Source organism: Patella vulgata, chromosome 3 (assembly GCF_932274485.2).
Source record: "Patella vulgata chromosome 3, xgPatVulg1.2, whole genome shotgun sequence".
Taxonomy (NCBI): Eukaryota; Metazoa; Mollusca; class Gastropoda; family Patellidae; genus Patella; species Patella vulgata.
In genome coordinates, this window is record NC_065881.2 from 61,451,662 (window position 1) to 61,467,632 (window position 15,971).

Below are 15,971 nucleotides of genomic sequence, written 5' to 3' on the forward strand. Positions count from 1 at the left end.
CCATTTCGTAATGAACAACTAAAAACATATCCTACGAGACAATGTAGAAGTAATAAGTAAAGGCTGATTCACAAACAACAAAATAATTATAAAACAAACTTGTGGAATGGACTAAGCAGGCATAAACGACTGTCCTTCAGTTTGAACTAGTCACGTATTTCACCGAATATAACTGATTAGAAATTACAATATTTTTTTCAAAAATTGAATATAAATCACTTTACATTTATTCATATTACGTTAATATGTACTTTCAGAATCATTTTCGTCTATTTTAAGGTTACACAAAATAGTGCCATACGCCGTTTTAGACATTTGTATGTGATTAACAATATTTTAAAATCAATTCTGAATGATACAGGAAGCCAATGACTACTATAAAAAATTATATGATTATATAATTTGAAGAATGCGTTGCTTGATGCACTTACAAATTTTCAGAAATGTTTTCTTTTCATGACTTAGAAAGTCCGATGACTTTATAATACCTTGCGGCTCTCATAATCGCATATACTGAAGCAAACTTGATTAATTTATTTGATAAATGCATATATTTATCCTCTTTTTTTCCTATTTCAGGATTTTTCCTAACTTCTTTTATACTAATTACAAGTTATATATGGAAACCTACAAAGCAAGATTCTATTTGGCTTCTTCTATTTATCGCTTGTTGGGGTTTGGCAGATGGCGTCATGCAGTCTCAGATGCAAGGTATACAATGCTTTATTATATTATTGACTTTGGGTATTAATTCATTTAAACAAAACCTATAAATATTATTTATCATTGTCAGACAAGATATTGTACTCAGTAATTAAAATCCTAGTTCAGTCTGGGCAGTGGGCATGTTTATGAAATGTCTGAATTGTTAGAATTCATTCTTACTGACGCGTGAATTCAATAAATGGCAATTTTAGAGGCTCTGGGTTCAGAAAATCATAGAATAGATTGGATGGATTCAACACGCCTGACCGTTGACCGAGTTAGAGTGCACCGCTAGGGTGGTCCTTTAGTTTGCCCACACCCGCCCCCCATCAAGCTATTAAACAAAAATCCGTGTTTTCGTGGGAAAATAAAATCTTAACAAGCACCATTTCGTATTCCCTTACTGCCCAAACAGAAAAAACAGCTTTTTTTTCTTTCAATGTCCCTTTACCCTGTGAATTTTTCGTTGTCTGTGCATTGACATCCTCCCTCTGCCATTAAATAAACTCATAGTTCAGCGTATGGGTGTTAAATTTACCTAGGTACTGAGATAGCCATGAATATATATCCCTTTGGGGCCCAAGTGGTTAAATTTTAAAATAATTTCTTGTTTTATGATATTTTATAGATGATTTGGGTTTGGTTAGGGTATCCACAAAATTATTTTTAAGTTTAACAAATTTTGTTGAAGCGGGTGGGTGTGCGACTTGAATGTCCCGACGGGCGGCAAAGGGGTAAATTATTTTCAATACAAAAAGGTTTAAATTATTCTTGAAATCCGTATTTTCATCATAACTTTAATCCACAACACTAAACAGACAATTCAAACAAAGAAACCTATATTTTCTCAACAATTTGAAACAATAATCCATAGTTAAATCCATTCAACTAAAGGCGTAAACAATTTTAACTTGAAATTCAAATGTATAGTTTATTTCCAACCGCACCATGAAAATCTAGAAAACAATTTCTTGATTTATTACAGCATTTACTCTGTTTGCGAGATTTGATGTTTTCTTAGAAAACATATATCATTTCACAGACCAATTGTAATTTAAAATCTCTTTGTCATGTTGTAAAAGGATAAATTCAGACATATTAATCATTCGCAATGGAAAATTCCGATAAATTTGAAAAAAAAAACCGTATTTGTACTTCAGAGTCCCAGGACCCATATGGGTATACAATCTGCCTGGCGGGACTGATACGTCCCACTGAAAAAATATATGACAGTAATTGCAAATATTGCCCATTTTTTTATATAAACTTTATGAAAGGGTTTTGATTTGGATAAAGTGTCATGAAAAAAATTCACAACCATTTTACTTACTTAGAACTTTCTCTGTCTTCAAACTTGCACAAAGATTTTCTTACAAAAAGATCACCGTGATTTTGTGTTTGACATTGAAATGCCACTCGAGCTTAACGGACCTTAACTTCTTGGATTATGGCCCCATATTGTTCTAAAATATCGCGATTTTAGCTTGTGGGCCCATAGAGGTCGCAATTTTTATCCGATTTTACAAGTCAAAATTCGTGAAACTGCCGCTCTCTGTACGCAAATAATGTAAAAGTATGTAATATCAAGGTTGTGGACGCTCTAGAGGTCACTTTTGTCCGATTTCCAGAATACTTAAAATGTATGTTTATATCCTAAAGACCTGGGTTCCTTTTGATACTTGCACATATCGGACCGTAACTTCCTGCATTATTGCTCGCATTTTTGGCTTGTTCTATGTCCATCTCTTGCAAAATGTAGTCGTATCTTGCATGGCAACCACTTGTTTCTGTTGAATTTAGTTTAATGTGCGCAGAAATGGCTTATTTTAAGTGTTTTTATTAAAATGTATTTCGATAAGACAAGAAGCTGTCAGGGTAAAAAAAAGAGACAGCTAATATTCCTCGAAGCTATAATCCATAGCGATTATATATAGTAAAATAGAAGTTTCATGCTATTTGTATTTTTAATGATCACCTTGTGTGTTCTAAGTAAAACTTCCAGTGCATGATTAAAGAGCATTACATATATTGTTTTTCGAAATACCAGAATGTGTTTTATAAACTTCTATTATGTTGATAAAAAGAGAGAAAAAGAGTTATCATTTATTCTTGCAGACTTGAAATCAAATCATTTTAATGCAAATTTTACTATGGCTATAAAATAAGAAAATATTAACTTAATTTAGAGTTTCATGTTTCCAAACATTTACACAAAGTTTTAATACTCTGACCCTGGGTGCTTTCGATCGATCCAAAAATATCAAATTATCAAAGGAAGTTTTAACAGACTGATCTGCCCTGGAGTTATGCAGTGGTCAATTAAACGAAACAACATAATATACTTCTAGAAAAGGGTTTTAACTAATAAACATGGATATGAATATTATCTAGGAAAAAATGTGCTCTGTTCATAGACAGGCCATAGTCAGGGTCCTCACAAGCCTTTGTGGCGCCCCAGAGAAAAGGTTTTAGTGACGCCCCCACCCCCTTGCATACTGTAACTGCTTTGTTCAGAGTCTGCGCTCAGTTGATTTTTATGATTAAAGAAATTTTTATACTTTTAAAACTTTATCTAAATAACTACTAGTTATTGAATCAACTTATATGTAGAATTTTTATGTTTATTTCCCCTCCAACTCTCCATTTGATCGACAAACCTGTAATAATCTTGGAAAAAATCACAATTCTACCCTCTCTATTGGCTGAAATATGAACTGGTTTTCACAGGATTGGGGGAACCGAAGGCCGATGATTTGCTATTTCATCCTCCAAGGAGGCTAGTCCATAAATTTCAAAGGGTCCAGTTATGCACTTAGATAATTTGCCCCCCCCCCCTCCACCAAGAAGTGTCACCCCGGACATATGCCCCCCTCAGTCCCCCGCCCCATATGTGAGGGCCCTCCATGTAATGTAGACGGGTTTCCAGTTTTCCTAACTTTACACGAATTGCTGATATTTTTTTACACACGCAGTTTATATAAAGGGACAATTACGTCATCTACTCTGGCTTAATGCCAAACTAAATGTTTACACAATCGAGTGACGATAACTTGTATAAATCAGAATACCTGACAGCTTTTTCACATTGTCAATATTACCTTTTAACAGTAGGATTGCACAAGAAAGGGATATTTTTGATAGAATGCTTCCGATCCCAAAATAATACAGTTAGAGTCCTATAGGGCGGGTGTCTACGCAATTGCGATAGTCAGATAAAATTAACCTCAGTTCAGTAGAAGCTGTCGTTTATCATCGGCAATCAAATTTACCATACCAGCCACAGCATTCTCAATCTGGGCTTGCGAAAAAGAACGTTGCAAAGCAAACACTACTGAATGATGGCCCATAAGTACCCGAGTCAGTTTTGGAAGACATGGGTGGTTGATTTTAACAGGTCTTGATCTATGATTACTTGCAGTAAACATGATCACTATAGGGTTTTCATTTACATCATCATACACAAAATTGTTCCAAATTCCGTTTAGTTTTAAAGTATTCGTGACATTTTGAGTAACATATGCCTGATTGCTGTAAATGGTGTTACTTGTAGGACTCCAACGGTCTGTGATTTATCTCTTATTAGTTACTATTTTTATCCATATTGTCATCAAGATGGCATCGATCATAAGACGACTGTCACATCTGCCAACAACTGTGAAATAGTGAAAGGAAGACGATACATTAAAACAATTCGACAATTGCACCATGTTGACGTCATATTTTGCTAGGAGCTTTTAAAAATTTGTATAAAAATGAGATAGACCTGGAACCCCCATTATCATTTCTATTAGGAATAGACTGATTTGGCGTCAAAACTATGAATACAGTATTTACAGTTCTTCAGTTAATTACAGTTTATTTAGACATGTTGAAAGGCATAATTTCAGCAGGTCTAAATGTTGCTGATGTATATGCTAAATATTCTCATTAGCAAATGAGTTATTGGTGGTCATTAGGCACCATGTGATGCCGCCATTCTAATATGTTACAGCAGGCTAAAACGATAATCGAGATCTCTTCATATAAATGAATAGTGGTGTGGGGTATCCCATCTCTAGAGACGGTTACGAACGTTGCGTATAGTAGTAGCACGCAATAATGCATATGTTGTGTTTCCAGTAACCCGACTGTCCCATTCAAAATGACGTCGACTCAAAAGTTTTCAGGTAAGAAAGCAAATGACGTGATCCCGAGAAATGACAACGGCAGTTATCTACAGAACAGACTCTAAAAAATAATGTACTGATCGCGTAAGGTTTTCACAGGTTTGTGAAGTTAATACCCTTGACATACATGCTGACCTTGATTTAATTGACATTTCCATCATTGTATTTCAATTAACACTACTTTAGTATGGGAGTTATAATCCATGACAAAACCTGGATGCGGCTGACCCTAACCGAGATAGTCGTATAGTCGTTCGGGTTGCACGAAAAACTGAGGTCCCGTGTACAAATTTGCATACATTTGACAGTTTAATTACCGTCCTACTGGGCCAAGGAAGACTGCCATACGCCATATATAGGGAAATTTTGCCCGGACAGCGGCACTACATTCGACTGCAGGGGACTTTAAAAACGGGTTCGTCCGTCCGTCCGACCGTCTGTCTGTCCGTCACACTTTTTGGGACACAATAACTCTCCTTCTAATTGAGCTAGAATGTTCAAACTTGATGTAGGTGTTTATTAGGCCAATGTCTTGATGGAGTTCGAAGATGAGCATTTTCTGCTTAGGGTAAGCAGAGATAAGCAATTTGATTGGTTGATGCTTTGGGACATGATAACTTTAGTTCTAATTAAGTGGGGGGGTTGGATGGCTGAATGGTTAGCGTGCGCGCGCTGTATCATAAAGTCTGTCATTGAGTCGACTGGCGTGGTTTCGAATCCCCGGTTGTACGTGACAAGGAGTAGGATCGCCTGTCCAACCTCGTGGGTTTTCTCCGGGTCCTCCGGTTTCCCCCCACTGCTAAAGACCCCTATGCAAGCGAATTATTGAAATAAAATTAAACCATATGTTAGTCCCGAAATGACCTAGTTTGTGTCGAGTGGACGTTAAACCCCATCTCTCTCTCTCTAATTAAGTGAGGGGGTTGGATGGCCGAATGGTTAGCACGTGCGCGCTGTAGCATAAGGCCTGTCATTGAGCCAACTGGCGCGGTTTCGAATCCCCGGTTGTACGTGACAAGGAGTAGGGTCGCCTGTCCAACCTCGTGGGTTTTCTCCGGGTCCTCCGGTTTCCTCCCACTGCTAAAGACCCCTACGCGCAAGCGAATTATTGAAATAAAATTAAACCATATGTTAGTCCCGAAATGACCTAGTTTGTGTCGAGTGGACTTTAAACACATTTCAGCCTGTCTGTCTGTCTGTCTAATTAAGTGAGAGTGATGAAATTTAGTGTATAGTTTTATTACATCAATACCTTGACTAAGTTTGTTCATGAGCATTTTCTGCTAAGGGTGTGCAGAGCTATAAGCAATTTGATTGGTCGAGACTTTGGAACACAATAAATCTCATTCTGATTGAGTAAGAATGGTCACACTTGGAGTAGGTGTTTATTAAGTGAATGCCTTGATGAAGTTCGAAGATGAGAATTTTCGGCTTAGGGTAAGCAGAGATAAGCAATTTGATTGGTTGATGATTTGGGACACGATAACATTAGTTCTAATTATGTGAGAGTGAGGACACGTGGTGTATAGTTTAATCACATCAATACCTTGACTAAGTTCGATAATAAGCATTTTCTGTTCAGGGTAAGCAATTTGATTGGCCGAGACTTTGGAACACAATAACTCTCCTTCTAATTAAGGTAGAATGTTCAAACTTGGTGTAGGCGTTCATTAGGTAGGCAGGGATAAGCAATTTGATTGGCCGAGACTTTGGAACACAATAACTCTCCTTCTAATTAAGGTAGAATGTTCAAACCTTGTGTAGGCGTTCATTAGGTGAATGCCTTAATGGACTTCGATGAGAAACATTGTCTGCTTACTGTAAGCAGAAATAAGCAATCTGATTGGTTGATGCTTTGGGGCACGATAACTTTGGTTATAATTAAGTGAAAGGGATGAAACTCTGAGTATAGATTCATTATGTCATTACCTTGACTAAGTTCGAAGATAAGAATTTTCTGCTTAGGCTAAGGAGCGATAAGCAATTTGATTGGTCAGGACTTTGGGGACGTAACAATTCTGCTTTCAATTGAGGTAGAATGTTTAAACTTGATGTAAATGTTCATTAGGTGAATGTCTGAGATTTGAGAACGACGCTTGTGTTCCTGGTAGAACCGACAATTTCTTATCTATCATTTATTTGAATTTCAGTGCGTGGGAACTTCACTTACGGCTGCATGTGTATATTATTCAAATTACAAGATTAAGTTCTCTCCAAGAATCCTGTGACATCTTGACTAACATCTAAGATAAAAATAAGTTATCTATTCTTCGTCTCTTCAGGCAAGGGAATATCCATTCGTAATACACATCCTTTAATTATTGATAATAGCGTGTTGCCGGTTATTACAGGGGCGCTTCAGGGATCGTATAGATATTAACTTTAATTATTTACGACATTTCTTAGTTAATAATCTGACCCGAAAACAAATTATCATGTAGTCAATATGGTGGTCTTAACTTGCATCTGTGGTTCTTTCTGTTGCATTTGTAGTTCCAAGCAGCATTATAACCGAGTTGTTCTTTTTTGTGACTGTAGGCTGTTGGTGGCCTTTTTATGGCATTCTATCGTAATCTGGGATTAGAGAAATATAATACCCGCTGGCGATGACAAACTCAATGATGATTTTCAGGGATTTTGTTTTTTTGCAAAGAACTGATAAGTTACTGTTGCTTAAAGGGGAATTCAATCAGCATATACCGGGTTTTGTTTAACGATAATGTGCTTTACGTCTTGGGGTTATGTTGATAGTAATTTAGACGATTAAAGCAATACCAAGGTTCTTTGGACAGTAATAAAGGCGATCATAGCAATGTCAGACAAAACCACATTTCCCTTTAATCAGCAATGTCGTACCGGTACCTTTAAATGATTTGTTAGTATATATAATGATCTATTAAAATCGTTCTTGTCCGTTGTCCATTGGCTATTCGAGAAACGGGTTTTATAGAGTACAAACCCTTTAAAGAAGTTGGTTGATTGTACTGTGTTGTAAACCCCGGGGGTTCGGATATATATTACGTCATGGAGTAATTAAGGCTTTATCATTTTACCCAGCCTCAACTCTAATTTAAACCACTTAAGAGGCTGTGAAGTTTTTGCAAATTATTCTCCAGTATAATTTCTTTCTCTATCATCTTAAATATTTGATAATCAAACAACGCGTATAATTCGTTTATGAAAAGTGGAGTTCCCCTTAAACCGTGTTATTGTAGAATTGAATCAATAATATATCAAATGTTACATGGTACAGCTAGCTACCAACAGCTTATACCCCCATATCAGCTATTATAAAACTATTATTATGTAAAAATGATGGTAAATTGAACGTTGTAGATAATGCGGCGAAATGAAAGTATCAGTAAGAAAGAACCCCCGTGAGTCATTGTCAATTTGGAATCTAATATAATTAGAAAAATACATGATAGATTATAATGGGGTTTTTTTATTTATGTATGAAACCCCATCATCACAGCAGTCTCAATTATTTAACGCACACTTCAACAATTATAAAATACTTTTGGGATACAATAGGATGACATCTTATGCTTTAATTATATGGTAGAAACATTCCGTCTAAGTATGACAATTATTGTTCGCTGTTTGAACAGGACATGTTTTTTCCTGCTCTAGTAAAGAATACGACACTCATCACTATTTGATAGAAAACAGACCAAGATACTGTTTCCGTAAAGATAACAACGAGCACTTAAATAAGTCACAAACTATTTGTTTCAACGAAGCCAAGGGCGACAACTCCGCAATTAATTTACTAATCTCAAACTTGTCTGAGATCTCGTGGAAAACAACTCACAAAGTTTCATTAAAATCGGATGAAAATATACTCTCTATTTCGTTTACTAGTTATTCATAGAGAATTTGCAGTACGCCAAGGGCATGTGTCATGAGGGGATAACGGCGTGTTCGCATACTCTCTTTTACGTGCACATCAAAGTGTACACCGGGCCTCGGATTTTCATCGCATCCGAACGACTAGATGCGATTGCTTGAAAAATTCCGAGAAATTGAACCCAGGACTACTGTTTAGTGAGGCAGCGCCTGTCTCGCTGAGCCACCGTGGTTCACAGTACAGATGATGTAAACAGAAGATGACAAGAATATAACACGAACGCCTGTCAACTATAATTACATATTTCTATAAGTATAATAATGACAAAGAGATATCATTTCAAAGATTTATTATGAATTGTTACTTTAACCCAAATTAAATAATTATCATCATAGACTAAACACTACTGATCAACGCCGTCTAAACAATATGCATTACAAAAATATACTAATGTCCAAAAGAAAGTATACACTGTGCATTTTGTCCTGCTTCAAACAAAGTCGTTTTTCCATTGTATGCGGTATTTGGGTACAATGTCCATTTGTTTTGCCTTTTATTTGATTAGAAATGTTGAGTTTGGACGCACGAGACATGTTCAGTGTAGTTAAATCATATTTTTTTTATTTAAAAAAACTTAGTCATATTTTTAGTGTGTAAACTTTCTTTTGGACATTAGTATAGTCCCAAATAACAATTTCTATTACTTGGAAAAGGGATTAACAAAGCTCCACGGGTTCTAAAATTCGTACAGTAGGCTAATTTATATGATTTTACAATATAGCGAATGTTGGAACGTATGTGGACCTTTTAGTCTGCAAGTTATACATCACCGTTTTCATTCAAATTAACTTGATCCATCCGTGAAGTTAGTTGCTCTCTTGTCCTGTGATCAATGGATTTTACGGCGTCTTTAACCAGTTTTTATTAGCGTCTTATATTTGCACTCTATTTATTCCAACGATATAAGGGCACAAGAATGGTGCGATAACTCTGACTGGGTTTAATTTACCGTCTGCTTCTCTAGTTGCCCATTACCTTATTGATTTTCACACTGTGTCACTCTTAAGCGAAAACAAAAAAATCAGGTTGAGATATATGTCTAAAACAGTAATTACCCTTATGGTTGAGCATTTTGCGAGCCCGGAAAGGTTTCGAATGAAAGCAACTATTAACTTAAAGGATATAGTTAATGAGCAACCTAAAATTGGATTCGCTCTGCGTTATTTTTATCCTAGTCTCAAGCAACTATTTGCACTATACTCTTAAAAAAAGTAGGGAATATTCAGAAACAATACAAAACTGCGGAAATGCACTGCTGTTTTTATTAGAGGTAACCAGTGTATGTTAATAAAAGGCCAATTGCCTACACATGAACATAAACAGTTCATATGGGCGGCTTATCTAACGGCCCCATTTCACTCGCAAAGAGATACACCGTAAAAAGTGAAAATGGACGTTTTTTGATTTTTGTCTTAATAATGAGTAATTGTTCCACCAATCCTCAGACATTCAGCAATTCGCCGTGGCATGCTCCTACTCAACCGTCCAATCACGATTTGGGGCAATCTGACCCACTCCTCTTGCAGTGCCACGGCCAATTCTTGCAGTGTTGTCGGTTGACATTGGCGTCGACGAACACGTCTCCCGATCAAATTAAACGTAACACACTAAAGCAAAAATACGCTAAACAGTAAATCTTATGCAAGAACCGATAGGAAAGCAAACATGGACAGGATAAACCAGCACGCGGCAGTTTTCATCAACCCTTCCTTGAAGTGTCAAATTTGACAATGAATCCCTCCCACGTGTATGGCGCTATTGCGTGTCGCATGTGTAGCTCAGTGGTTCTGTTGGGGCGATAAGATCTTCATCTGTGAACATACTCTCAAAGCGTGTCAAATGTCCATGACTATTTATGATATCGCAACCTGCATAGGTATTTGCAATTCAATATCCCCTACTTTTTTTGAAGAGTATATATTCGCCTTTTCGAAGGAATAGAAACGGACTGTAAACCAGAATCAGATAGGACGAAAAACTGAGGTCCCGTGTACACATTGGCGTGCACGTAAAAGATCCCTTGGCAGTTGGAATTCTAGCGCTACTGTCTGGGCAAAATTTACCTCACAGCACACTGTGTGGTGTATGCCCGTCTTCATTAGCCCTGTCGGAGCAGAACAGTCGGACGTTAAACCACATCCAGAATTAGGTGAAATATTCTACTTCTCAAAATATTAAACAAGAACTCTCTAAAAATGATCTGAAAAACAAACTCTCTTTTATTATATCGGCAAATATAAAAATCAAATTATTCATACCAAGACTAGGCTACAGTAATCTAAATTTTCATAGATTTACAAGACATATTTCAAAAACTCATGAATATCCTTGTGGTAATGCAATAGAAGATCTTTACCACTATCTTCTAATATGTTTCTTGTATTCAGATGTCATCAAAACATTAAAATGCTACTATATGGATCGAAAATACGGTGGCTGATAAGGGACATGAAAAATAATATAATTTGTTTTTTTATATTTTTCACCCAAGTCAATTTTAATTTTCACCCAAGTCAATTTTATTATAATTTGTTTTTTATAATTTTCACCCAAGTCAATTTTAATATAATTTGTTTTTTATAATTTTCACCCAAGTCAATTTTAATTCCCACCCAAGTCAATTTTAATATAATTTGTTTTTTATAATTTTCACCCAAGTCAATTTTAATATAATTTGTTTTTTATAATTTTCACCCAAGTCAATTTTAATATAATTTGATTTTTATAATTTTCACCCAAGAATTTCCACCCAGCGCGTGACGTCATCTCAATTGACTTGGGTGAAAATTACAAAAAACAAATTATATTAAAATTGACTTAGGTGAAAATTAAAATTGACTTGGGTGAAAATTAAAATTGACTTGGGTGAAAATTAAGAAAACAAATTATATTATTTTTCATGTCCCTTATCAGCCATCGTACGGAAAAGCTAACACATGAAGAAAATGTGTCGGTGGGTTTTTTTTTAACCATGTACATATTTTTTTTGAAAAAAAAACAAAAGAAAGATTTCAATTCTAAGAAATTAACGGATTTTAAATACTTCAAATTTATGTGTACATGCATGTATATATTATTATGGGTTGTATGACATATATATATATTCATTTTTTATCTATTCATTTCATTATGGGTTATGTGTACATATAGATACATTATGTATTTTTATTTTTTATGTATTCATTTTTAACCGGGAGAGGGGTTTATATAGCCTTTTTCTATTCCCCAATCCCCTCAGTTTCTGAATAACGCCAATAATAATCGTCAAACCATTCGAAGGCCTAAACTATTTATAATAACCCAACAAAATACAGGACAGTATACCACCCAAACATCCATTTGTAATCTGTCCAGATAAGTCCGTATAATACGGCGATCTACTTGCATTTATAAAATGTCAAACTATTTAAAGACATATTTGTATCGTTTCAGCTGCCTTGTCTGCTTACTTTGGTCGTCATAAATCTACAGCAATGGCGGGTTACAGGGTGTTCCAGGGTGTTGGATTGGAGACCAGTTTTCTTATGTCGCTTTTTGTTCATGACCTGAATATTTCTCTATACGTTGCTGGTGCTTTCCATATTTTCTCAGCTATCGGTTTGGTGTGGATATCGCGCGCAAAACGAACAACGCGGCCGCTAAATGGTGCTGTGACTACTGAGTTACAATCATCGTCATCCTCGTCAATCATAGATCAAAACGGCATGCCTCCAGAAGCACAGTTTGAAGAACCTGCGTGATTTGTGTTTACGTACTTGGCGTCATAATTAAGACCAGTAAAGAAAAAACTAACCCACATTTTTTCGAAATCCGAAAATAATATCATCATGTTTTCAGGAATAAACTAAACTGTTCAGCAACTGCGCTGACTATTAATGGCGGAAATAAATTTGATAAATGTGATTTATATTTAAGATTATACGCGATCAACACAGATTATCAGTGACAATTCTTTGACAAACTATACATACATCAGCTAGTCCCAAATACTCATCAAAATACATATTTTCTGAACTTCAAGATGAACGAAAGAAAGAGAGAGAGAAAAACGTGATCCATTCCATACAATAATATAAGTCCCGTTAAAAAAAAGATGTTGGTTTAATGATTTTAACAACGATAATGGTGGTGCAGACATTTTCCCAGTTACACCGTCAATAGAGGATGCCAAATGTTGACAAGTATTCAGTTCATCATATCCTTGAAAATACTGAATGGAAGTGTGCATTATTGGACTGGTGTACCTTTTAGAGATTCAACTTTCACAATATTGTAGTTTACAAGGAATTCCCCAATCCCCCAGATGACGACCGGAGACTTTAATGGAGAATCATCGCACATATCCTCGTGTATTGCTTGTGCTGGGTAATTGAAATACAGAACTACGATATTTCATGCTTTCTTGTATGTTTTTCAGAAAACATTTTTGACACGTTTTGGTGATACGCGCTAATCAGCAGAAGATACAGAATGTACCGGGACAACTTCCGGTGCACTTCAGATATAGCGGAGTCGATGCGGTTGCTATACAAGAATAAGACTTGATGGTTTAGTTGGGAGTGTTTAAAAAAATCAGACTGAAATGTTGCGGTGAGAAAGAAAGTGATACAAATCCTATCGTGTATATAAACTTTCCCTTTTATCTTTATTTATATTGATATGTAACTGTCCAGTGTGGTTAATATCGAATCGATATTCTTATTGATTTTTGTGGTATTAAACGTGATAATGATAAAACCTAATTTTGATTGAAATTTTATTTGCTCAAGAATAATCAATGATTCGAAACGTGATCATTTATTCATAGTAACTAGAATTCATCGGTTACATGAAAATGTGAAAAACCTGAGGTTGGATTGGTTTTCTAATTCAATAAGGGATATAACAACCTACGCCAGCGTTTGGTCTATTTCGGCTTGCATTTATTTTAGGATTATACAAAATAGTGTACGTAATTAGTCCTAAGATGTAATCGCAGAGAAATATCCATGAAACCAACGGATAAACTAATTAGCCTGTTCGCATAAATGTTTATAATAGAGCCCATCCATTATAAAATACTTATTAGGAAAGTCTAACAACTTGAAGATTAAAATATATGATTATCGAAAGCGACACCTGGGACCAAATTGATGTATTATGCCATGGAATACAATATTAATCTGCCATGTAAAAACAACAAAATAGTTATAATGTTTGGTTTTAGCTATATAATAGTCTTACTGAAGCAAATTTATCAATTGTAATTTGATGGAATAAGTGCATCCATTAAAGAGACGTACAACACCAGATTTGGTGACGGTTTCTTAACTCTAGATATCTGGCTGTTGTTTTCAGTCTCTACTGTACTATCAAATATTATTGTTAACTAAAGAAATAATTAGCGTCTCATGTACATTAATTCAACCTGTCACATTTGAAAATACACATTCTCGTGAAATACGAAAGAAATACATGTTCAGTTGATTATCCAGACACTATGTTTACGCAGGTTGTGATTGATCGACTCAGGATCAACCGACCAATTACCACAGAAAATTACTCAGAATGTTTGAACGGATTAATTATGGAAACATTATGGCTTTTATTATCGAAAGATTTGATCGGCTGACTAATCATGGTCGAAGGTATTATTATGCTGTCGTGATAGGGCCGAAGGCACTTTTCTTAAGCAGGTCTTTAGATACTAATCCAATGACCTCCTGAATAAACGGAATGAAAATGTCACCAAATTGTCTATAGAATTAAACTAACAAAATCACACAATTCCGTTTCCAAGCAGTCTCATCACTCCATATATAGTAATGAAATCAAGCCAGTGTGATTATATAATTATGTAATTTCATATAAAAGTTCATTACATCTGAGATTTCCAATTACTTAATGCTGAATAAAATATTGTTTTGACCAAAAGTTAAATTTAATTACGTGATTATAATTATCACAGCAGTGCTTCATTTCAGTGAAAAGTTACAGAATCAAGGGGAGAAACGGACATGGTCACATTCCACGGCGCAATTTTAGTGTCTGTACAAGTGCATTTTGGTCTAATTGTGAAGTCTGTTTCTAATCTCATCTTCATCAATGCGTCTAAAATCTTCGTTCATTCATCTTGGGTGCTTCATGCAGAATCCTATAAACATTTTGACATTCTACACCGCATGTCTCGGGACGATGCCCTTTAAATGTTTTCCCACTCATCAGGAATCACTCGAATGCAATATCTAATAACTGCATGTACCAAATGACCTGTTATCAATTTTATTAACATTTCAAATTGGCATAAAACTCGTTAAAAAAACACCCACCCACAAATAATTTAAAAGCATAATAATAGCATATTATTGCCTTTTTTCTGGCCACTATGGTGGACATCGTTGATTTGACGATGTCTTCATATGTTTTAATAAAGCGAATGGTTTTGTAATAGTGTGCAACAAACATATATTTTTTGTACACTCTAACAATTAATTAAATTAAAGATTAAGCCATTAACTCGATAATCCCTCTTATATGAAGTCCTACAGATGAATTGTTTGGAATAAAAATTCACAACTCTCCACCCAAATGTTTTGCAAAGAAATATTCCCCCACTCTATTTTTTGTTAATAATTTCATTATATTTCAATTGTAACTATTTATTAATTAAATTAAAGATTAAGCCATTAACTCGATAATCCCTCTTGTCCAGTTAAACTTAGGTTGTTAACATGTCTTGGTCTGGGTTATAATCCTCTCCATTAGAAACGGATTAAATACTTTAGAATGCACGCTAATCAAATCTATGGTAACCGAAATTAGGATATAAACCCGGAAACTCAAGAAGCATAATCATTATTATCTCTTGAAAACATTAAAAGACATTATATGTTAACAGCCTCTTCTTATTATTAGGTAAACATTGTGAGAACTAGTGACAAATAACCCAAGGGTTGCGTCACATCGGCCAAGACAAGATAAGGGCACGTTCTCAGTTTTAACGGATAGGTTTATGTTGACCCGTATAACCTATGTACAGACACAAAAATCACAGTTCTGAAAAGTTGGATTTCCATATATATGTGTTGTCCATATAGCGATTGGTTTTAATAGATTGCATTGGGCACCACATGGTGAATTTCACCGTTCATTCCCATGATTCATAGTGGCAGCCCAATTTTTGGTTACTCACACATGGGTCCCCAACATGA

General features: G+C 35.4%; 1 protein-coding gene across 3 annotated transcripts in view; it reads left to right on the forward strand.

Moving 5' to 3' along the window:
* Positions 1 to 15,366, forward strand: part of LOC126814213 (protein unc-93 homolog A) — a 133,523-nt gene extending 118,157 nt beyond the window's left edge. For all 3 annotated transcript variants that reach the window (XM_050539226.2, XM_050539224.2, XM_050539225.2), the window contains 2 exons: positions 580 to 711; positions 12,214 to 15,366. In XM_050539226.2, coding sequence (XP_050395183.1) covers positions 580 to 711; positions 12,214 to 12,521 — 440 coding nt within the window. In that variant the 3' untranslated portion in view covers positions 12,522 to 15,366. The remainder of the gene's footprint in view (positions 1 to 579; positions 712 to 12,213) is intronic.
* Positions 15,367 to 15,971: the final 605 nt, after the last annotated feature.